General features: G+C 47.0%; 2 protein-coding genes across 6 annotated transcripts in view; both read left to right on the top strand.

Moving 5' to 3' along the window:
* Nucleotides 1-9,282, top strand: part of PDE2A (phosphodiesterase 2A) — a 386,253-nt gene extending 376,971 nt beyond the window's left edge. For all 5 annotated transcript variants that reach the window (XM_081860195.1, XM_081860197.1, XM_081860198.1 and 2 more), the window contains 4 exons: nt 799-911; nt 3,584-3,622; nt 6,054-6,160; nt 8,498-9,282. In XM_081860195.1, coding sequence (XP_081716321.1) covers nt 799-911; nt 3,584-3,622; nt 6,054-6,160; nt 8,498-8,726 — 488 coding nt within the window. In that variant the 3' untranslated portion in view covers nt 8,727-9,282. The remainder of the gene's footprint in view (nt 1-798; nt 912-3,583; nt 3,623-6,053; nt 6,161-8,497) is intronic.
* An 11,726-nt stretch (nt 9,283-21,008) lies between these two features.
* LOC309341295 (disintegrin and metalloproteinase domain-containing protein 9-like) overlaps nt 21,009-24,697 on the top strand; it is a 41,388-nt gene continuing 37,699 nt past the window's right edge. The window contains exons 1-2 of the mRNA XM_081860897.1: nt 21,009-21,167; nt 22,576-22,658. Of these exons, the coding sequence (XP_081717023.1) occupies nt 21,086-21,167; nt 22,576-22,658 (165 nt within the window). The 5' untranslated portion in view covers nt 21,009-21,085. The remainder of the gene's footprint in view (nt 21,168-22,575; nt 22,659-24,697) is intronic.

Raw genomic sequence — 24,697 nt, 5'->3', positions numbered from 1 at the left:
AACCAGAGCAGCGCACGAAAATGCCGTTTACCTTCCCGCCTGAGCAGTGCCTATTTATCTACTTGCACTTTGACGTGCTTTCAAACTGCTAGGTGGGCAGGAACAGGGACCGAGCAACGGGAGCTCACCCCATCGCGGGGATTCGAACCGCCGACCTTCTGATCAGCAAGTCCTAGGCTCTGTGGTTTAACCCACAGCGCCACCCACATCCCTGAGACTACCTTACACTGCATTTAAAACCTGATACTACCTTACACTGCATTTAAAACCTTACACTGCATTTAAAACCTTACACTGCATTTAAAACCAAGTCAAAACAAAACAAATTCCTTCCAGTAGCACCTTAAAGACCAACTAAGTCAGTTCTTGGTATGAGCTTTCGTGTGCATGCACACTTCTTCAGATACACACATGCACACGAAAGCTCATACCAAGCACACATACACATGCACACGAAAAGCTCATACACATGCACATGAAAAGCTCATACACATGCACACGAAAGCTCATACACATGCACACGTAAGCTCATACCAAGAACTGACTTAGTTGGTCTTTAAGGTGCTACTGGAAGGAATTTATTTATTTTGTTTTGACTATGGCAGACCAACACGGCTACCTATCTGTAACTGTATTTAAAACCAAGGTGTGATTCTCCTAAGGGCCATGGGGGGGGGGATAAAACAGAGACCCCACACCTTCCACACCTCATTTCTTTGGGGAGAGGGTCTTGCTGGCCTTGTGCTGTCTCTGCGGAGTCCAAAAAAGGAGGCCTCCTCCATCTCTCGCCCTTTGCAGTTGGCTACGACCCCAAAAACAAGCAGCACCACAGCCTCCTGCTCTGCCTCCTCATGACCTCATGCGACCTCTCGGACCAGACCAAAGGCTGGAAGACCACCCGCAAGATCGCGGTGAGTGTGGGAATCCTAGAGCTGTTGAGTTGGAAGGGGGGGGCCCAGGGTCATCCAGTCCAGCCCCCTGAAATGCAGGAATCTCGACCAGATTATACATGACAAGGTAGCCTTCTCACCTCTACACCCTCATGAGGAATGGTCGCCACCTCCAGGGTTTTTCTGTTCTGGGGAAAGGCAAGTCAGAGGTGCGTAAAATCACGCGTGGCATGTCGGGAACAGAAGGGTTTTTCTGCCTCTCTCATAACACTAGAACAGGCATAGGCGAATTCGGCCCTTCCAATGTTTTTGGGACTACAACTCCCATCATCCTTAGCTAACATGACCAGTGGTCAGGGATGATGGGAATTGTAGTCCCAAAACATCTGGAGGGCCAAGTTTGCCTATGCCTGCACAAGAACTTGGGGAATGTTGGAAGATTCAGAATTTCTTTCTATATGTTTTGTGGCATTTAATGCATTGTGACTTGCCAAGATTCTTATTGATTATAATTTATTGGAATTGTTAAGGGTAAACTGTTTCATTATTATTTGCTGATATGTAATTCTGCTGCTTACTATTATGTTCTAATGGATTGTTGAATATTGCTTAATTTGATATAGGTTGTTTATTTTAAAGTTATTGTGGCTTTTTTGTACAGTGGTACTTTGGTTCTCAAACTTAATCCATTCCGGAAGCCTGTTCCAAAACCAAATTGTTCCAAAACCAAGGCGTGCTTTCCCACAGAAAGTAATGCAAAATGGATTAATCCGGTCCAGACTTTTAAGAACAACCCCTAAAAAAGCAATTTAACATGAATTTTACTATCTGATGAGACCACTGGTCCATAAAATGAAAGCAATAATCAGTGTAAGATAAAGTTAAAGGGACCCCTGATCATTAGGTCCAGTCGTGGACAACTCTGGGGTTGTGGCACTCATCTCATTTTACTGGCCGAGAAAATAAATAAGACAGTATTGTAGATGATAAAAGTGAAAAATTATTTTTTTCCTTCCCTGCACTGATGATAGTCATTGTTTGGATGGGAGGGGGGCGGGTTTTATCCATTTCCACAGTCACACAATCAATCAATCAATCAATCAATCAATCAATCAATCAGTCAGTCAGTCAGTAGCTGAATTGGGTTCCACACAGTCAAAAAAACAAATTAACCGAAAAAGCCTGAAAAACAAAAACGCAAAATAAATACCAAAAACAAAAGCGCCAAACTTAATCCGTTCTAGAAGTCCGTTTGACTTCCAAAATGTTCGAAAACCAAGGCGCAGCTTCTGATTGGTGCAGGTGCTCCAGAAACAATAGCCGACAGCCGCATCGGACGTTTGGCTTCCAAAAATTGTTTGAAAACCGGAACACTTACTTTGGGTTTTCAGAGTTTGAGAACCAAAGGGTTTGTACCACTGTATTGTTATTAGGTGTGTGTTCTTTGCTGCCCATTTTGTTGTTGCTTTTTGCAGCTTGTAAACCACCTCATGTGTAGCAATATAGAAAGGCGGTGTGCAAATTAAAAGCAAAACGAAACGAAACTGTGGAACTCCCTGCCACAGGAAGCAGTGATAGCCACCACCATGGAAAGCTTTAAAAGAAGATTAAACAAATTATTGAAGGAGGACCAGGCTATTGGTGGCTGCAAGCCATGAGAGAGGCTGTGCTCTGCCTGTACAGTCAGAGGCAGTCATACTTTCATTTTGCTGTTTAATTTAATTTTGCTGGAAAGCTTAGAAGAGGGTAGGGTGCTGTTGGACCGTGAGTTTCCCACAGACATCTGGGTGCCTGTTTCTCCATGCCTAGAAAAGATTTACCTGTTGCACTGCTGCCAGGAGGTTAGAAAAGGAGTTGCCATAATTGCTTAGGGATCCTTGGATATTGTTTGAACCATATTGATGCTCTACTAGTAGCCTGAATTTTGCATGCAGAATGTGCCAGGTTAAATCACGGCATCTCTGTTTTTAAAAGGCTCCGACCTGGTGGAATGCTCTGTCCCAGGAGACCAGGGCCCTGCAGGATTTAACTTCCTTCCATCGAGCCTGTAAGACAGGGCTATTCCACCTGCCTTTCAATCTGAACTTAGCCTGATCTTTTATTCCCCTTCCTTCCCTCCCCCTCCCCTTTTTATGAAGATTACCCGCTCTTGGGATCCCACAGCTAATTCTCCCCTGGTCTCCTCGCTGGCCCAAATAGGACTAATTTAGCCTGCTAGCCCTGGTGATCATCTAATGTTTATTGGATGGATTTTTCCCCTAAATTGATTTTTGAATTCTGAATTTATTGTTATTCACGCTTTATACTGTATTTTTTGCTGTTTTTTGTTGCATCAATTAAGTGTTTAAAATTTCTTGTTAGCCGCCCTGGACCCGGTTTTCTGAACTGGGAAGGGCGGGGTATAAATAAATTATTATTATCATTATCATTATTATTATTATTATTATTATTATTATTATTATTATTAAAAAAAACCTTCCCAAGACTCTGGGGCTCCACTTCCAGGCAGAGGAAACAGTTGTGGGTTGCGTGTACCAATGGTCAGAGTCGGAGGCTGAAATTTGGGCAAACAGTCGGGGGCACATAACCGCCAAGCGTGCTGGCTCGCCTGAGCAGGGAAGAAGGTGGCCAGATGACTTCACATTGAGGAAAATTAATTAAAACTTGCCTAAACCGTGACTTTTGCTTTCCAGGAGTTGATCTACAAGGAGTTCTTCTCCCAAGGAGATCTGGTACGTAAGAAAACGCTCCTAAGACAATGCGTGTACACCTCTCCCCCATAAGCCCCTTGCCCAAATCCTTGCTGACCCCTTATCAGGCCTGGTGGGGAGGTCTCAATCGTAGAAAGATCATCGGGTGCCCTGGGAAGATCAGATTTCCCAGGGTGCCTGGGATCTTGCTAAACCTCATCCAAGCTGTCAAGGAGAGAAGGAGAGTGTGCTGAGGAGGAAACCTTCTTCCCTGTTTCCACTTTTCCTCCTGCTGCTGCTGCTGCTGCAGATCCCAGATCTCCCTCGTAGAAAGAACATCGGGTGCCCTGGGAAGATCAGATTTCCCAGGGTGCCCAGGATCTTGCTAAGCACCATCTGAGCTGACATGGAGAGATGGGGAAAAGACCTTGCCTGCTCCCACTTCTGCTGCTGCTGCAGATCCTGGATGGGTAAATGAGAGGGAATGAATTAGATGACAATCTGAACCAGGAGAGCTCTCTTGGGTCCTCCTGCATCTCTCCAGTTGGAGGCTTTCTGAGTTGCAAAGGTTTGGATTCCAAACCAGGCAATCAGGAGGCTCAGCACCACCAGGTGCCCCTCTCTGGCTGTGCATTGCAACAGTAAACTCCTGATTCAACACTGGGCGGCGGCAGATCTCTCTGTGCCTCTGGGCTTGTATTCGTTCCAGGAAGTTTAACTTTCAGGGTTTTACAAGTATGTTTCCAAGCACAATTCAAAGCGTTGGTGCTGACCTTGAAAGCCCTAAATGGCCTCAAAGGCCCAGTAGACCTGAAGGAGCGTCTCCACCTCCATCGTTCTGCCTGGACACGGAGGTCCAGCACCGAGGGCCTTCTGGCGGTTCTCTCGCTGCCAGAATTGAGGTTACAGGGAACCAGGCAGAGGGCCTTCTTGGTGGTGGCGCCCACACTGTGGAACACCATCCCATCAGATGTCAAGGCAATAAGGAACTATTTTACTTTAAAAGACAACTGAAAGGCCCTGTTTAGGGAAGTTTTTAATGTCTGATGCTGTATTGTTTTTAATATTTGGTTGGAAGCCGTCCAGAGTGGCTGGGGAAACACAGCCAGATGGTGGGCAGGGTATAAATAAATTATTATTATTATTACTATTATTATTATTGTTATTATTATTATTATTATTATTATTACAAACTTCTCAGAGACATTTGGTTACAGAGCAGTATGTACAGCCTTAGGTTTTCCACGAACGGTGAAATTAGAGACATCGTTTCACTCACAGGAGATGCTTGTCTGCAGCGTTTTTTGAAGACCGTGTTGCTGAGGAGGGGCTCTCTTCTCCTTAGACAAAATCGCCCCCCCCCCAACTTGGGATTCATCTGAATTTAGTTAAGCACATCCAGACCAGGGCGTTTGATGAGTTACGATCTCAACTCATCCATGCTCGCAAGAATGCCCCTGCATTGCAGCATCACGTGGAAACATTGCAATGATGTCTCCACATTCAAAAACGACTGAGAATTATCTCCTGCTCTGGGCTGGATTTGGAAAGATCGGAGGGTCACAGAATTCTAGAGTTGGGTGGGACCTCAGGGGTCATCTAGCCCAACCTGCTGCAATGCAGGAATCATGGCTAATGCGTCCTGGACAGATGGACACCCAAGCTCTGCTTAAAAACCTCCAATGAAGGAGACTTCATGATCTTCCAAGGGAGTCCGTTGGTTATTCCATGGTGCAAGAAAGGGGAGCCTTTTATCATCCAGTTGTCACTGGACTACAACTGTCAGCATCGCCCTTGAGCCAGTGTCACCAGCTGGACTCATGCACTTCAACCCCGACTGGGCTAGGTGAGCTGGGTAGCACTGCCAGAGACCACCTGGTCAAAGTGCTGTGGACTCACAGCTTAGAGTTGTGAGCACCGGGTTCACTTCCACAATACAGTCGTCGCACAGCAGAGTATAGCAGAGTCTGGCAGTGTATACACGACTCGGAGAGCAGCTGTGTAGAATATCTTCTTTTATTCTATAACTACAACTATAATACAAAACTATATACAGAGCTAAATAGGTCTAAGCATAAATGAATGCTGCACTGAGTGTCTGCAGCTGCTCTTAGCAGCAACCTTATCTCTACACACGATCTCTAACACTCAGTCTCTCTCTCTCTCCGACACACTGACTGACATGGTGCTGGAGCTGAATAAGTAAAAAGCAGTACACTGCTCCTCCTCTCTGGAGAATCAGCAGACTCGTCAGGAGATTCTTGGATATGGGAGGGGTGAAATCTCCTCAACAACTTCCATTCTGGCCGGGGCTGGTGGGTGCTAGGGTTCAACAAATGGAGGGGGTATGCTCTCTGTTTCTCCCCGAGAGTGTGGAAAGTCGGGGGGTGTCATTCCTCAGCTCTCTGGGCTCACAGGAAAGCAGGGAAATGAGCTGTGCCTTGTCAATTTGAACACCCCGATTTCTCTGCAGGAGAAGGCCATGGGCAACCGACCGATGGAGATGATGGACCGGGAAAAAGCCTACATCCCGGAGCTGCAGATCAGTTTCATGGAGCACATTGCCATGCCCATCTACAAGTGAGCCCCTGGGGGGCGGGAGAGGGTTGTGGAGGGAGGGGGGCTGCAGTCTGGAGTAAAGCTCTGTCTGGCCAGAGTGGTGCATGCGCTGGTTATCTCCTGCTTGGACTACTGCAATGCACTCTATGTGGGGCTACCTTTGAAGGTGACCCGGAAACTACAACTAATGCAGAATGCAGTAGCTAGACTGGTGACTGGGAGTGGCCACCGAGACCACATAACACCAGTCCTGAAAGACCTACATTGTCTCCCAGTATGTTGAACCCCAGTAGGTTGAATCCTGGCAAGACAGAAGTACTGTTTTGGAGGAACAGGAGGTGAGTGGGTGTGGGGGACTCCCTGGTCCTGAATGGGGTAACTGTGCCCCTGAAGGACCAGGTGTGCAGCCTGGGAGTCATTCTGGACTCACAGCTGTCCATGGAGGCACAGGTCAATTCTGTGTCCAGAGCAGCTGTCTACCAGCTCCATCTGGTATGCAGGCTGAGACCCTCCCTGCCCACAGACTGTCTCGCCAGAGTGGTGCATGCTCTGGTTATCTCCCGCTTGGGCTACTGCAATGCGTTCTATGTGGGGCTACCTTTGAAGGTGACCCAGAAACTACAACTAATACAGAATGCGGCAGCTAGACTGGTGACTGGGAGCAGCTGCCGAGACCACATAACACCGGTGTTGAAAGACCTACATTGGCTCCCAGTACGTTTCCAAGCACAATTCAGAGTGTTGGTACGGATCTTTAAAGCCCTAAACGGCCCCGGTCCAGTATACCTGAAGGAGCATCTCCACCTCCATCGTTCTGCCCGGACACTAAGGTCCAGCTCCGAGGCCCTTCTGGCAGTTCCCTCCCTGCAAGAAGTGAGGTTACAGAGCACCAGGCAGAGGGCCTTCTTGGTGGTGGCGCCCGCCCTGTGGAACGCCCTCCTGACTTTTAGAAGACATCTGAAGGCAGCCCTGTTTAGGGAAGTTTTTAACGTTTGATGTTTGATCGTGTTTTTAATATTCTGTTGGGAGCCGCCCAAGGTGTCTGGGGAAACCCAACCCGATGGGTGGAGTATAAATAGTAAATTATTATTATTATTATTATTATTATTATTATTATTATTATTATTATTATTATTGACAAGAAAAGCTGGTCTGCTGGCTGAAGCCAAAGGCCCTAGGCAGAAGTACTGTTTTGTGGGGACAACCACATAGATTTGTAGATTTGGAAGGATCCCCCACACAGTTGTTCCGCCTCACCTTCAGCTTGGAATCAACTTGATTCCCTCCCCCTCTTTCCTTTTCCCTTTCTCCTTCTGTGATGGAACTCCTATTTGGGGACTTCCCTGGCTTTTTTCTGGCCCACGTAGGACCAGTCTGGATAGTTGGCCTTGGTGAAGACTTGACGTTTTCATCCCCCAAAAAGTTTTTGATTTGAGTTTCTACTGAAATGAGGCTGCATTTTAATGCTGTATTTTAATCTTGTTCTTAAGTTGTATTTCAATCAATTTGTTTTTATATCGGGTGTTAGCCGCCCTGAGCCCAGTCTTGGCTGGGGAGGGCAGGGTATAAATAAAATTTATTATTACAGTGGTACCTCGGGATGTGAACGGGATCCGTTCCAGAGCCTCGTTCACATCCTGAAGCGAATGCAACCTGCGTCCGCGTGTCTGCGCATGTGCGGGTCACGTTTTGCAGCTTCCGCGCATGTCCGTGACGTCATTTTGAACGTCTGCACATGCACACACGGCAAAACCCAGAATCAATGCACTCCGTTACTTCTGGGTCGCCGCAGAGCGCAACCCAAAAATACTTTAAGCACATTTATCCTGAGGTATGACTGTATTAAGGGACACGGGTGGTGCTGTGGGTTAAACCACAGAGCCTAGGACTTGCCGATCAGAAGGTCGGCGGTTCAAATCCCCGCGACGGGGTGAGCTCCCGTTGCTCGGTCCCTGCTCCTGGCACCCTAGCAGTTTGAAAGCACATCAAAGTGCAAGTAGATAAATAGGTACCACTCTGGCAGGAAGGTAAACGGTGTTTCCATGCGCTGCTCTGGTTCGCCAGAAGCGGCTTAGTCATGCTGGCCACATGACCCGGTAGCTGTACGCCAGCTCCCGCAGCCAATAAAGTGAGATGAGCACTGCAACCCCAGAGTCGGCCATGACTTGACCTAACGGTCAGGGGTCCCTTTACCTTTATGACTGAATAATTATTATTATTATTATTATTATTATTATTATTATTATTATTATTATCATCATCATCAGCTCATAGCTACGACTCCAGATTGTGCGTTCATCGACATGGATGTTGTTGGACCTTCTGTTTCTCTCTTTCTCCCCCATGCCCTCCCCCCAGGGTCCTCAACGACCTCTTCCCCAAATCGGCCGAGCTGTACGAGAGGGTGGCCAGCAACCGGGAACACTGGATGAAGGTCTCGCACAAATTCACGATCCGGGGCCTCCCCAGCAACAACTCCCTGGACTTTCTGGACGAGGAATACGACCTGCAAACGATGGGCGAGAACAACGGCCTCAAGATGAACGGGTGCCTGGACTCGGAAGACGGGCACATGGAGGCAGAATGACGCCCCCAGGCACCTCCCCACTTGGGGAGGAATCCGGACACACACAAGTGCAACTTTGCAACCCTGTTCCCTTCCGGGAAAACAACGGGGCTGATTTTGGAAACAAAAAAAAAAGGGGGTTCTTCTTATTTATATATACAATGTGCTCTCCCCGCCGCAGGCATCTCCTTCCATCGCCCCCCACCTCCCTCTCCCCACTCTCCATGCTCCTTCTGTCAGACACCTACGCCTCACCCCACCTCACCCCTCAACACCTCGCAGACCGGCTTCCTCCATGAGGACTAGGAGCCTGCCAGCTTGCTGTCGTTTCTAAGCTTCCTCGCGCAGTTGAGTGGGATGAATGCACGACCCCCCTGCCCCACACCACCCAACCCACTTGACTCACCCGCTCGTCGTCAGCATCTGGTCAGGCAAAGTCATCTTTGGGTAGCCTGGTGAGATGTGCGTGTGTTCCCCAGCTCTGGTAGCAGAGTCGTTTAGGGCTTTAATTGCTAAATGTGATCAGCAACAGGTAAAACTGCCCTGGCAGAATGCAGCCCACCTCACCCCCCTCTCCTATACCCAGAAATGCAATTCCTTCTCATAGTCTGGGCTGAGAGCTGTTTCACATGGAACTACTGTCTTGCGCCTCTGGTCCCACACACTCAGCAATGCCCACACTGGCTGGCAGTGACCCACCCAGGGGTCTACCTAGAGATGCCAGGGTTGAACCTGGCACTTGCCACCCACTGCCAAAGGAGAACCACAGAATTGCAGAGTTGGAAGAGACCCCGAGGACTATCTAGTCCAGAGTTTCCCAAATTTGGGTCTCCATCTTTTTTTTTTTTTTTGGACTACAACTCCCATCATCCCTAGCTAAGCAGGACCAGTGGCCGGGGATGATGGGAACTGTAGTCCAAAAACGGCTGGAGATCCAAGTTTGGGAAATCCTGTTCTGGCCCAATTCTAGGCTTGAAAGGACACCTTTCTCTTTCGGCATTCTAAACCGAACAAGCCAGGTCTGTAGTCGAAGGAGATCCATTCATCCCCCTTTAGCAAATTGTGGTTCACTGAGTTCAGGCTTCCAGTTTCTTCTCCCTCTTCTTTTGAAACAAAGCATTCTCGTTCCTGGCATTGAACTTTCAGGTTGCTAAGCCATTCGGAGTACAGGGCCCAAACAGTCGAGTCAGTGGTGGGCTGCCTTCTCTCTCTTCCACCCTAGACAGCTCTACAAATAATTTGGAGGTTAATTCCTCAGGCATCCTCTTGATCCCCGGAAAGGTATTGCTGTTCCTGGATTGGGTCCAGAACAGGCTTCCGGTGCCTGGCAGGCCCTGAATTGCACGACACCGTGGGAGCAGTAACGGGGGTGCTGTTGACAATTTGAAGCCTTTATGGACTGGGCTGCGGGTACTTGTGGGGCAGGGTGTTAGCAGGTTATGGGAAAAGCAAGAGTTTGCTGGAGAATACAAAGCTCAGACCAGGAAATCAATGCAGGAAACTTGCTAGGTGCATAAAAACTAAACCATGGTTTGGCTTAGCATGCCATCCAAACCCAGGATCTTGATTAAGGCGTTTCCTCCCTGGGGATGGGCGAGTCTGACAATTCCAGCTTCTCTTAATTTCTCATTTCCCCCAATCTTCAATTCCCCGCATTTTCACATCAGTTTGCAATATCGTCCTTGTGAAAAGCCATCGCCATTTCAGCGCAGATTCCCCCCCCCCCCCGTGTGAATATTTTTGTACGCGATTTTGCCTGACGTGCACTTTTGCAAATTATTTTCACCGATATACGCAGTTTGAAGCGCACGTCGGCTGAGCGTGGGGATCTTTGTACGCTATGCTTTGGCTGGAAAGCGGATCTGCAAAATTCGGAGAAGTGCAGATTTCGAAAGGTAGCTGTGCTTCAGTTTATGTATTGCTTCGGAAACTGTAAATTAAGTAGATTCACCTTGCAATGTGAATTGAATTTCTCCCTCACCCCTACTCATCCATAACCACAATCTGTAGCCAAGGTTTGACCGATGGTTACAGGTTGTTAAGGTGGAGAGATCTAACCTATTGTCCCAGCTTCAGATGACACACTAAGCCAAATTCAAAGGCAACTGGTGTTCAGAAGCATCACTGCCTCTAACCTTGCAGGCAGACCACATCCATCGAGGCTAGTGGTTATTGATAGCTGTCTCCATGAATTTGTCCAATCCTCTTTTAAAGCCATCTAGGATAGTGGTCATTGTTGCCTCCTGTGGCAGGGAGTTCCATAGATAACTATCCAACACCCAAATATGGCTGGGACTTCTGGGTTGAGGAATGTCAGGCTCAAAGAAGCGGTGCGATTTTATAGAAACATAGAACTGTGAATTCAGGAGGGACCCCTCAGGGTCATTTAGTCCAACCCCCACCTACACAGGAATTTCAACTGGATCGTACATGACAGATGGCCCTCCAACCTCTGCTTAAAAACCTCCCAGGAAGGAGATGGCCACCAGGTCTTGTGGGAGACAGTTCCACTGTCGAACAGCTCTTGCCATCAGAAAGTTCTTCCTGATGTTAAGTCGGACTCTCCTTTCTTGTAACTTGAAGCCGTGGGTTCGAGTCCTACCCTCCAGATCAGGAGAAAACAAACTTGCTCCATCTTCCATGCGACAGCCCTTGAGATATTTGAAGATGGCTGTCATATCAGTCTCCTCTCTTCCGGGCTAAACATCCCCAGTTCCTTCAACCGTTCCTCATCAGGCTTGGTTTCCAGACTTTTGATCATCTTGGTTGCCCTCCTCTGCACCCGTTCCAGCTTGTCAACATCCTTCTTAAATTGTGGTGCTCCAAATTGGACACAGGACTCCAGGTGTGACTTGATCAAGGCAGAATAGAGTTGGACTATGATTTCCCTTGAGCTGGACACTAGACTTCTGTTGATACAGCCTAGAATGGCATCAACAGAACCGATAGCCTCCTCCATGAATTTGTCTGATCCTCTTTTAAAGCCATCAAGGTTCATGGCCATCGCTGCCTCCTGTGGCAGAGAGTTCCATAGTTTAACTATCCAGCACCCAAGTATGGCTGGGACTTCTGGGTTGAAGGATGCCAGGCTAAAAGAAGAAGGGGTGTGATTTGCATTCCTGATGCTGCCGAAGGCCTTTTTGCGCTCGCTAAATTGCCATTTCGAAAGCCGCTTGGCAGAGAATCTCAGGACGAGGAGCAAAGCCAGAGAGGCGTGTTGCAGCAGTGGTAAGGCAGCGTGATTCCCACCCTCTCCCCTCTTTCTCTTAAAAGTGATGGGCAGAGGGATGATTCCTTGCTTGAGTCTCCACTCTGGACCAAACACAAGAACAGAGTGATGAATAGCTGGAAATGATAGCTGTAGGGTGCCACTCCTGAAAACTTGTTTAAGAACCTAAGATGAACCTGCTGGACCAGGCCGATGGCCCATCTGGTCCAGCACCCTCTTCTCACAGTGGCCAGCTGGGTGCTGGCGATCAGGATTCGACCTCAAGAGCAATTCCCCCCCCTCCTGCATTTGCCAGCAGCCGGTGGCTGTGCGAGTGCCCAAAGCACATGGGGGGGGGGGTTCCCTTCAAAATACCAAATTTTAAAAAACAGATCTCTGCTGAAACTGGCCTTGTTTTGGGAAAGTTTTGTGGGCGCTGAAAATCACCTTCCCATCCCTGTCTCCCCTGCTTTCTTTGCATCTCTCTGCGCCAAAGATGTTTTTTTTAAAATAATATTTATTAACAATTTAAGCACTACAAAAAATAAAAACAATACAATACAACACAAAAACACTACACAACACCAACACATTTAAACTAACAAAAAAAAAAACACAATTTCAAACACATCAAATAATTTCAGTATCTTATCTTTCATTCACTTATTTCCGCGACCTCCTCACACCTCCCTTTTTGTACTCCACTTCTGTTAACTGTTTCAGCAATTCCTTTCCATCTTTCTCTGTTTTCTATCCTATAATTATCTTAACACATTCTAACCTTATTTTTTCCTTTGATACTCTATTAATCTATTTATACTTAATTCCTTATAACATTTCTACTAAAGCCATATAACTTCATTCCAACATTTTTCTAACATTCATTAATTCTGCAGTATTTCTGTAAATAATCTTTAAACTTTTTCCAGTCTTCTTCCACCGACTCTTCTCCCTGGTCTCGGATTCTGCCAGTCATTTCCGCCAGTTCCATATAAGTCTATCAACTTCATCTGCCATCTCTGCGCCAAAGATGTTGGCACTTTTCCAAACCACCTCCCTTCTCCCTGCGGGCCCCTCTCTGCCTGCTGGCGATACAGTGGTCCACGTGTCTTTTTTTTTGCCAAGGTGTTTGCAAAGAAAGTCCCGTGGCTTACCTGGGCCATGGTGGTTCGATCGCAGTGTGGGAATATGAGGCCGAGAACCACCTCGAGGGCAAAGAGAGGGGACATGGCATGGAGAAGGAGCATAAATGGGCACCGGCGGAGTTTTGGGCAGCGTCATAGAATTTGTCTACTTGGAAGGGCCCCCTAATGCTCATCTAGTCCACCCCTTGCAAAGCAGGAACGAGCTACTTTCAAATGAGCTGTTTTCAAAAAGGGTATCAAAGTTAGAGAGTGGGGTCTCCTCCTTCGCTTGAAGAAGAGAAAGCCCCCTTCCATACCCATCCTGTTTGTAACTCTGGACATTCTGAATCACAGAATTGTAGAGCTGGGTGGGACCTCCAGAGGCCACGTAGTCCAACCCCCTTGCAATGCAGGAATGTCAAAGTTCACATTCTCAATCGAACATTTGAGCTCTGTCCGTTGATTGACAACGTCATCTTTACAGCCTCGAGCATTAATGCGCTAGGCCAGTCTTTGCCCACCAGGAGTTTGGGACTACAACGACCATCGTCCTCAGCCATCCCCTCTGCGCTGGCAGGGGCTGATGGGCGTTGTAGTACATAACACCTGAAGGGCGCCTGGTTGTCAAATGGATGCCCTAGTTCTGCAGCCGGTTTCATTTTGCACTCGCACACGGTCCCTTTTGCAACGCGGCTCACACGAATCTTTGCTGAGATTTCCTTGGCTTTCTGCACCGGCTGGTTCCCGTCATCACTGCCAGTTTCTATCTTTGGGAAAAAACGGGTCTTTTTCGGTATCAGTCCTCTCTCACTCAAACAACAACCCAAGGGCTCCCGAGAACCATTCAAGTGTTACACATTTATTACAAAATGATAATAATAATAAAAATGATGATCCTCTGCCCCCTCCCTGCCTCCCCACGAGTGACAGGAGTGGTCTGTGCGAATCCTGCTGCATAGTTGTCCTGTATTTAATAACAACACCACAAAGAGCAATGCCGAGGTGTCCTGTGTGACACTGGTGTTTGCCCATTGCGGCCATATCCTTACTGGTTTCAACGTGGGTGGGTGTGTTGTCATGTGTGTGTGTGTGTGTGTGTGTGTGTGTGTGTATCTGCAGATATATATATACACAATATATATCCCAACATGTAGATACTGTTTGAGAGAGTCAGGTCAGTAGGGATATTCTCTTTGCGTGGGGCGGGGGGGGGGCCGTGTTAAAAAATATTTCCAATTTGCTTTCCTGTCTTTTCTTAATGATAGTTGATTCATTCTGGGTTTTTTGGGAGGGGGGCTGGCTGCCTCCTTTTCCTCCCCTGAATAGATGTGAAGGGGCAAAAACGAGGATTCTCTTTTCCTAATAAATTTCATATGCAGATCTCTGGAGTCTCTGGTCCTTATTTATTCAATACATTCACGTCTTGCCCCTTTCTCCAAGGAGCTCAAGTTAATGCACATGGGCCTCCCACCCTCCTAATTTAATCCCTACAACAACTCTGTGAGTGTGATGGCCTGGGATTCAGACTCAGATGCTGAACCTGAAGAATCCCAGCCTGCACAGGATTCCCCGCCTCCAGAACCAGCTGAGCCGGGGCTGGGACATGAGCCTGAAGGGTTCTCACCTGTGCTGGATCCTCAGGTGCGGGCACCAGCTGAGTCTGCTCTGGCTCTTGAGGTGATGGAGGACCCATTGCCTGCAGGTGCTCCACTCTCAGCCCCGTCAGAGAAAGCTGAGGTTGCCTCTGGGTCCGGTAACCCTCCAGACTCTCCTGAGCTGCAGAGGCTCAGGGCAGAGAGGCGAAGGGAACTGAGTTCCCGCAGGAGGAGCGCTCGCCTCCAGGCCAGGAGAGGTGAGTCACCAGAGGATCACGGCCGCCCTGTGCCTGGGGGCAGATAAAAGCTGGCCAGCCCCAGTCCCCAGTTGCGGGAGCAACATTGTTGGTTGCTAGTTCCTGCCTGAGCTCCTGACCCGCCCTGGCTCCCTGCTTGCAAGCCTGTTCCCGACTTCACCCAACTCCCTGCCCTGCACCCAGCTTCAGCTACTACGGACTGCCTCCACGTTGCACCTTTGACCACGGACCGGACTTGGACCTCGCCTCTCGGGTAACCCAGGGGACCAGCACAGCGAGGTGGGTCAAACTGAGAGGCAGTGACCGGCCGAAGACCAAATTCCAGCCCAAGTGGGGGATTTGAACCCTGGTCTCTGGCACTCTAATCGCTACACCACACAGAGTTCTTGTTGTTCTTTTACAGTCCAGAGGAAAGGTGGTGGGTGGAGCTTTTCATTTTATTATCCCAAGCAGAAGGGAGTTCCCCTGGTTACAGTGGGTGGAGGTGCAGGTGCAGGTGGGTGGCCAGGATTACAATGAACTAACATGTGAAAAGGATCTAGGAGTCTTGGTTGACCACAAACTTGACATGAGCCAACAGTGTGACACGGCAGATAAAAAAGCCAATGCAATTCTGGGCTGCATCAATAGGAGTATAGCATCTAGATCAAGGGAAGTAATAGTGCCACTGTATTCTACTCTGGTCAGACCTCACCTGGAGTACTGTGTCCAGTTCTGGGCACCACAGTTCAAGAAGGACACGGACAAACTGGAACGGGTCCAGAGGAGGGCAACCAAAATGGTCAAAGGCCTGGAAACGATGCCTTATGAGGAACGGCTAAGGGAGCTGGGCATGTTTAAACCTGGAGAAGAGGAGGTTAAGGGGTGATATGATAGCCATGTTCAAATATATAAAAGGATGTCACATAGAGGAGGGAGAAAGGTTGTTTCCTGCTGCTCCAGAGAAGCGGACATGGAGCAATGGTTCCAAACTACAAGAAAGAAGATTCCACCTAAACATTAGAAAGAACTTCCTGACAGTAAGAGCTGTTTGAGAGTAGAATTTGCTGCCAAGGAGTGTGGTGGAGTCTCCTTCTTTGGAGGTCTTTAAGCAGAGGCTTGACAACCATATGTCAGGAGTGCTCTGATGGTGTTTCCTGCTTGGCAGGGGGTTGGACTCGATGGCCCTTGTGGTCTCTTCCAACTCTAGGATTCTAGGATTCTATGATTCTATGCACTTCTCTTGGGACCTGGAAGAATCTGCTTTCATTCTACAGTGGTGCCTTGGTTCTCAAATTTAATCCGTTCCCGAAGTCTGTTCCAAAACCAAGGCGTGCTTTCCCATAGAAAGGAAAGCAAAACGGATCAATCCGTTCCATACTTTTAAAAACAACCCCTAAAACAGCCACTTAACATGGATTTTACTATCTAAAGACCACTGATCCATAAAATGAAAGCAATAAACAGTGTACTGCAATCACACAATCCATCAGTAGATGAACTGGGTTCCACACAGTCACATACACAAAAAAAAAGAGCCGCAACAACAAAATCGCAAAATAAATAGGAATAACAGACAGAACTCAGCGTAACACTCACAATGGAAGTGTGGCACTCCAAACGGAGCACGTTCGGCTTCCAAAAAAAAGTTCACAAACCAGAACACTTACGGCACTTCCAGGTTTGCAGTGTTTGGGTTCCAAGTTGTTTGAGTACAAAGGAGTTTGAGAACCAAGGTACCACTGTATTATCACCTTTATTTTCATTATTAAACCCTTATTTCTTTTACTATGCATTCTGTTTAAAATCATTCCTTTCCCTTAATGCAGGGGTGTCCAAACTTTTTCCAAAGAGGGCCAGATTTAATGAAGTGAACATGTGTGAGGGCCGACCAAAGTTGTTGAACTTTATTTTGGGATTGAACTTGTTGAGCATTTTTTACAATTTTACCCCAGGAAATAAACTGCCACAGGGGCCAAGTTAGGCCCCTGAAACGGACTTTGGACATGCCTGCCTTACTGCAATTTATTTCCACTTCCCTCTGCTCTCAAGGGAGGCCTGTCTCCCCTCCTGCACCCCAAAAATTTACAGGGAAATGCTAGAGGAAAGTTGGGGGTCAATGCACCTCTTTATGAGAAACTAGCATCCTAAAGGCATTTCTTGGAGGTGAAATCCTAAGCGCAAGCATTAAAAAGAATCAAAATGAGAGACTTTCTAATGGCAGAGATAATTAAACTTGAACAACTGCATAAACGAACTGGAAACAAAACAAAAATACAGCAACATAATGCAGGAAAGATTTGAATTGCAAGCATTAGGAACTGAGAAAATATCCATCTCAATGCAATACTCAAACAAAAAATTATATGAATTTGGTTACAAAAATTCAACATTATTAGCATATAAATTGAAACAGCGAAATCTCCAAAATAGAACCAACTCTGTAAAAGTGAGCAGTGGGTCACAAATATTCGACTCTAGATTAGAAAAGAATTCAAATTATTTTACAATAAACTATATACAAAGGAAAATTTGAACCTAGATTCAATCCAATAATATATAGAAACTAATAGGTCGGAGAAAATCACCAGTGAACAAAAACAATTCTTGGTAACACCAGTGGAGGATATTTATTGAGCCATTAAGAAACGTAAACCACATAGAGCACCATGAATGGCCTACCGGGATATTTTTTTATTATTTCTATCAAATGCCCCATGTGCAAAGACAAATAGAAGGGCAGGGCCTAAGTAGTGAAAAGATTCTAGAATTGTTGGGATATTAAGACCAAGTAAAGACCCAGAAAATCATATAGGAGTACCTTGTGTAATAGCCTCCATAGATGTTCATAAGGCTTTTGACAAAGTTAATTGGGATTATTCATTCAAATTACAATCATACCTCGGGTTACAGATCCTTCAAGTTGCGTTTTTTCGGGTTATGGACCGCCGAAACCTGGAAGTACTGAAACGGGTTACTTCCAGATTTCGGCGGTCGCACATGTACAGAAACGCTAAATCATGCTTTGCGCATGCGCAGAAGCACCAAATCACAACCTGCGCATGCGCAGATGCGCCGCTGTGGGTTGAGAACGCTGCAGGTTGCAAACGTGCATCCCACACGGATCACGTTCGCAATCCGAGCGTCCACTGTATTATCTAAAATGAACTTTGAAAATGAATTTATATTTACATTATAGCAGTATTTCGGGGGTGCGGACAAGATTCAGGATGCCTAAGCATACCAAGAGACACCAAACAAGAAGGCCCCTTATCAACTCTCTTATTTGCCCTCCCAATGGAACCATTGGCAGATGCTCTCCAAACCACTCAGAAAATAAAATGAATATTAAGAAATGGACACAGAATACCTCATTGCTAATGATATCGCCCTGGTGGTCTCAGACCCACATGTCGGAGGCCGTCAGTGAAATTGAAGCATTTGTGAAAATAGCTGGCCTGTCCGCCAGTAAAACAAATTTGGAACCGGAAAGTTTAGTGAATGGTCACAGAAATCGGACAGCGAGAAACATTCAAACGTACATGGCTTACAGGCCTTCAAAGCAGGCCCCCTCTGATACAATGCACCATTGACAACGTTCGTAGAACAGTTGGAAATTTCTGGAGAAGTCCGCTTTTCGTGCTGCTTTCATTTCCCTCGTCACAACAGCTTGGACGCTCAGAGGTGATTGCTGAGGATGATCATCGTAGGTTTGGGAAAAGAAAGAAATCAGGTGGGGCCAGGTTGGGAGAATATGGAGGGTGGGACAACTCAGTAACCTCAGTAACTATTTCACGCAGAATATGCGATTCTTCCACCATCATTTGGATGGAGAAACGCCGATCGATAACTCACAGACTCTGTCAACATTTGCCACCGTTCTGCTTGTCGGTGGTCTGCCAGACCAAGGGTCATCTTCGATGGTTTGCCGTCCTTCACGAAAATTTTTAAAGCACTCATACACTGTCTTTCCAGTTCCAGCTTCATCTCCCTATGCAATTGAGCATCTCATGAGTTTCCGATGTTGATTGTATGTTTGAATATTTCTTGCTGCCCGATTTCTATGACCATTCACCGATCTTTCCGGTCACACCTTGTATTACGTTTGAATGTCCCCTCAGAAGCACAAGCCAAGAAACAAACTGATATGAGTTTTAAGCTCTGCCCACAATATAGTAAATATTTCGGAATCAACATCTCAAAATCATGGGCAGAATTATTTCAAGTTAACTTTTACCCGTGCTGAAAAGTGTTAAAGGGGATCTTGAAAGATGGTCAAAAGATTTCTATCCCTTGGGTGAGTTAGGCAGCGTCAGTCAAAATGATATTACCCAAAAAAAATTTTTCGTCCCAAACTGTACCTATATGTATTTCAGCAAAGACCCTCTAGAAAAGGAAAAAAGAAAAAAGAAAAAAGATTGCGAGCTTCATTCATCAGGGCAAGAGATCTAGACTGCAATGAACTGTATTGTATCAAGATTCCCAGAAGGGGAGCATGTACAGTGGTGCCCCGCAAGACGAATGCCTCGCAAGACGAAAAACCCGCTAGACGAAAGGGTTTTCCGTTTTTCGAGGCGCTTCGCAAGACGAATTTCTCTATGGGCTTGCTTCGCAAGACGAAAACGTCTTGCAAGTCTTGCGATTTTTTCCGCTCCCCCCCCCCCTTTTTCTAAGCCGCTAAGCCGCTAATAGCCGCTTTGCCGCTTTGCCGCTAAGCCGCTAATAGCGCTAATCCGCTAAGCCGCTAATAGAGATGCTTCGCAAGACGAAAAAACCGCAAGACGAAGAGACTCGTGGAACGGATTCTTTTCGTCTTGCGAGGCACCACTGTAGTGGTACTTCAGCCCAATATGTTCCATCCTCGCATGGGACTTCTCAGTCAGAGACAGCTTCGTGCAACTCTGATTGTCCTCTAGCAGCTTAACAGGTCCCTTGCTCACCAACCCAAAGTCCGTCATGAGTTGATCCAGCCAGGCAACCTCTCGGGATGCTTTTGCAGCTGCGACGTACTCTGCTTCTGTGCAAGACAATGCGACACAGTTCTGTTTATAACTACCCCATGCAACAGGTCCATCCCCAAACATAAACACTTATCCACCTTCAGGCAGGTAGCTGTGTTGCTCTGACGCAGTCGAAACATATATAAAAAATTTAAAATATGTCCAGTAGCACCATAGAGACCAACTAAGTTTGTTCTCGGTACAAGCTATGGGTAGGCAAACTAAGGCCCGGGGGCCAGATCTAGTCCATTCACCTTCTAAATCTGGCCCACGGAAGGTCCGGGAATCAGCGTGTTTTTACATGAGTAGAATGTGTCCTTTTATTTAAAATGCATCTCTGGGTTATTTGTGGGGCATAGGAATTCGTTCATCCCACCCCCAAAAAATATATAGTCTGGCTCCCCACAAGGTCTGAGGGACAGTGGACTGGCCCTTGGCTGAAAAAGTTTGCTGACCCTGGTATAAGCTTTTGTGTGTATCTGAAGAAGTGCGCATGCACACAAAAGCTTGTACCAGGGCTCACCAAAAATTTTCAGCAGGGGATCAGTCCACTGTGCTTCAGACCTTGTGGGGGACCAGACTATATTTTGGGGAAAGAAAGAAAAAAGAACAAATTCCTATGCCCTACAAATAACCCAGAGATGCATTTGAAATAAAAGCACACATTTTACTCATGTAAAAACACGCTGATTCCCGGACCATCCACGGGTCAGATTGAGAAAGCAATTGAGCCGGATCCGGCCCCCCAGGCCTTAGTTCGCCTGCCCATCGGCTTATACCAAGAACAAACTTAGTTGGTCTCTAAGGTGCCACTGCACTATTATATATATATTCTCGACATATCCACCTGTCATACAAAACATCCCCTAAAACGTCCACTGTAGGAATGTTGTACTTGACTGCTATAGGTTATACACCCCATAGTACGTACAGGGCGGGGCTTGACACTGATTGGCAGCTGTTGGCCATCAGAGGGTTGAGGGTTGGGGTAGGGCAGGAGTTTGGGCTAATGGGCAGGCAGGCGTCCCAAGAGGCTCGCAGCCCGAGTGGCTGGCGGCGGCTTCAGGGGGCGGTCCCTGGGACCAGAGGCGGGGCTTGAGGGGGGCTTGATTGGCGGCGGAGCGTTCAGAATCGGAACCGAGTGACAGTTGGAGCTCTGGGGAGGGGCCCGTTGCCGGGAGACACCCGAGGGGGGCAAAAGCTGCTGGAGGCCGGGAATGTGGCCCCCTTTGCCTCGGCCAGGGCAGGGCATGTCGGTCCCGGGGGTGCTGCCCCTGATCCTTCTCCTCCTTGGCCCAGGTGGGTAAAAAGTGTGGGGGGGTTTCAAGGGGGAGACCCTCCCCTCCCCTGTCTCTCCTTCTGTGGATCCCAGCTGAGGAGCTCCAGGGGTCCATACATGCTCAGGTCCCCGAATCCGGTTTGTTTGTTTATTTGTCTCCTGTCCTATGTATTGCATTTATATACGCCACTTTTTCCTCCCCAAGGAACTCAACATTTACCGTATTTTTCGCTCTATAAGACACACCAGACCACAAGACGCACCTAGTTTTTGGAGGAGTAAAACAAGAAAAAAAATATTCTGAATCCCAGAAGTGAAAGCAGCGATCCCTCTTGTTCTGGTTTCTGGGACAGCTGCGCAGCCTGCATTCGCTCCATAAGACGCACACACATTTCCCCTTACTTTTTAGGAGGGAAAAAGTGAGTCTTATAGAGCAAAAAATACGGTAATCCCCACACCTGCCCTGTGAGGTAGGCTAGGCAGATAGGCCTAGATAGGATCCCCCTCAACAATCTGCTGATGCTTGCAGCTTATGTCTTTAATCTCTGACATTTCATTATTATTTTTTATATTTTGCTGGAAGCTGCCCAGAGTGGCTGGGGAAACAAAGCCAGATGGGTGGGGTATAAACAACAAAATAACAACAACAATAATTAGACTGCTTACCGGGCTAGACTTTGTTTGGATAAATGTGACAGTATTTGGAATGAGTTTATACAAAATGTAGTAGGCTATTAATGTTTACATTAAGGTTACCAGACATCCCTGTTTCCCGGGGACAGTCCCCAGATTTACAAATCAGTCCCCATACAAAATCCATTGAAGTTGGAAAGTGTCTGTGGATTAATTGAAAAAAATCTGGTAACCTTAATTTACATGTGTATTAGGATAATAATATCAAATTTATAAAATAATGTATGGATTAGGGTATTTTTCATATATATATATTTCTACACATTTTTGTGCCATTTTATATTTCTTCTCTTCTCTTTGTATCACTTTATTTCTTTAAAATTGAACCATTTTCAATAAAATATTAATACCCCCCCCGAAAAAAAGGCTAGGTTGAGAAGCAGTCGCTGGCCCCCAACGTCACACCCAGAGAGCTTCATGACGGCCAAGTGGGAAGATTTGAACGCTGGTCTTTCAGGTCCTAGCCCAACACTTCTAACCACCACACCACTGCTAGCTTGTGTTGGCTCTGGAGCAGATAAAATAAGAAACCCAAGAGTGTCTCTGAGCAACTACAGAGCGTTATATAATTAAGAAATAGGGGTGAAATGGTCCAGAGCTCCCAGCCAATCAGGAAAGGCGTTCCGAGCAATTTTCAGCATCATCTGCCCTGCCTCTCTGGCTCCAAAGGCAGTGTGCTTATGGCAAGTCTCTGAACACACTTTTTGCCCTTTGAAAAACTGCTTTTCTTCCCAGGACTTATGGAAGCCTCTAAATACCTTTACTCCGAAGTGGTGATCCCACAAACGCTTGATCCGAAATCTGGCTTCTCCACTAAGGTAATTTTGCTGACACGCCACCTGTCCGAACTCATCGATCGATTGCCTACCTCACCTCGTAATACCCCCGGGGTGACTGACTGCTTTTTTGGGTGGCATGTAATCTGCGGAACTCCCTGCCACTGGAGACAGGGATGGCCACCGACTTGAGTGGCTTTAAAAGGGGATTAGGCAAATTCACGCGGTGAGGGGAGGGCTATCAAGGGTGACTAGCCGCTATGGCTATGCTCCCTTCACATTTTGAGGCCGTGATGATTTTGAGGTGAAAAGTGTCGGAAATCAAGCCTTATCAGGAGAAACTGGCAACTCTCCCAGGCACCCGGCATGATTCCCTGTTGACCTCCCTGGCTGCATTCCCCAGCAAGATCCAGGCTAGGTCGCAATAGGCGATCCTTCTCAGCGTGAGAAGAACACCCCCCCCTCTTTCTTCCCCCCCCCCCGGCAGGGGAAAGAGATAGACAGAAACGTATTTACGTGCCTTTATTTCTGTCTTTGCAGCATTACAAAAAAACGTGACTGCTCTCTTCAAGCTCCAGCAGTCAAGAGACAAACACTTCCTGGACAGGAATAAACGGAAGAGCTCATATTACACTCTGAGCTAATTCCGGTGCTTCACACTGTGAATAGACTGTCCCTCTGATTCCCACGGGCAGTCCCAACATTCCCATCATGTTTACTTTTCAAGCTAGCACTTTGCAGCTGCATTGCATCCATATCGTAACAAAAAGTAGGAGCAGCAGGTTTGATTTGGGGGGGGGCGCTCCCAACACCTACTCACTGCTGCTCTTTGTGAGACAGGGATGAGGTAGGGTACCAGTAGAGTTGTGGGCGTACAGCCGAAGCCCCTGTATCAGGAGGATGGTTCCATCCCTTGCGGGCAGGGCCGGATTGAGGTTTGATGAGGCCCTAAACTACTGAAGGTAACGGGGCCCTTTATATTTCCAGCTGTCCTTTGTCAACAACAAATGGTCGCTGGTTTTGTGTTGAATATATGTTGTTGTTGTTGTTTAGTTGTTTAGTCGTGTCCGACTCTTCGTGACCCCCTGGACCAGAGCATGCCAGGCACTTCTGTCTTCCACTGCCTCCCGCAGTTTGGTCCAAATCATGCTGGTCGCTTCGAGAACACTGTCCAACCATCTCGTCCTCTGTCGTCCCCTTCTCCATGTGCCCTCCATCTTTCCCAACATCAGGGTCTTTTCCAGGGAGTCTTCTCTTCTCATGAGGTGGCCAAAGTCTTGGAGCTTCAGCTTCACGATCTGTCCTTCCAGTGAGCACTCAGGGCTGATTTCCTTCAGAATGGATCGGTTTGATCTTCTTGCAGTCCATGGGACTCTCAAGAGTCTCCTCCAGCACCAGAATTCAAAAGCATCCATTCTTCGGTGATCAGCCTTCTTTATGGTCCAGCTCTCACTTCCATACATCACTACTGGGAAAACCATAGCTTTAACTAGACAGACCTTCGTTGGCAAGGTGATGTGTTGAATATATATGCTAGATGGTAATTTATGGACCTAATAGGTCTCTAAAGCCATTTGCACATGTGGCCATGCAACCAGTCCATGCAGAATGTAGGCATCCTATATATAGAAATGAGCAAACCAGTGATATTTTAGGGAGCAGGCTAGCAGGCGAGGCCCATGACTTACATCATAGGAGCCTACACAACACAAAACACTGTTGCTGTTTTTTAAAAAATTATTATTATTATTATTATTATTATTATTATTATTATTATCTTATATTTTTGAAATGTACGCCCAGTTTTTTTTCCTTTAATTTTTTTTGGGGGGCCCTAAGCTATAGCTTGTTTAGCTTATACGTAAATCCGTCACTGCCCCCACCATGACCCTGCCCTGCCCTCCAGACTGCAGTTCCAGGCAGCAGCAGAGGACAAAGCCAGAAGGAGGCTTTTATTTTATTTTATTTTATTCTGAGGAAGGTGATCTAAATAGCATTCGATATTCTGTACTGGGCCGACCGACCAATGCCCTGTTTCTAGATGCTAAGGCTTTGTCAGTTGTTAAAAGCAGCAGTTCTAA

This window comes from Podarcis erhardii, assembly GCF_964252035.2.
Source record: "Podarcis erhardii genome assembly, chromosome: 4".
Classification (NCBI taxonomy): Eukaryota; Metazoa; Chordata; class Lepidosauria; order Squamata; family Lacertidae; genus Podarcis; species Podarcis erhardii.
This window is presented reverse-complemented; position numbering and strand designations above follow the sequence as displayed.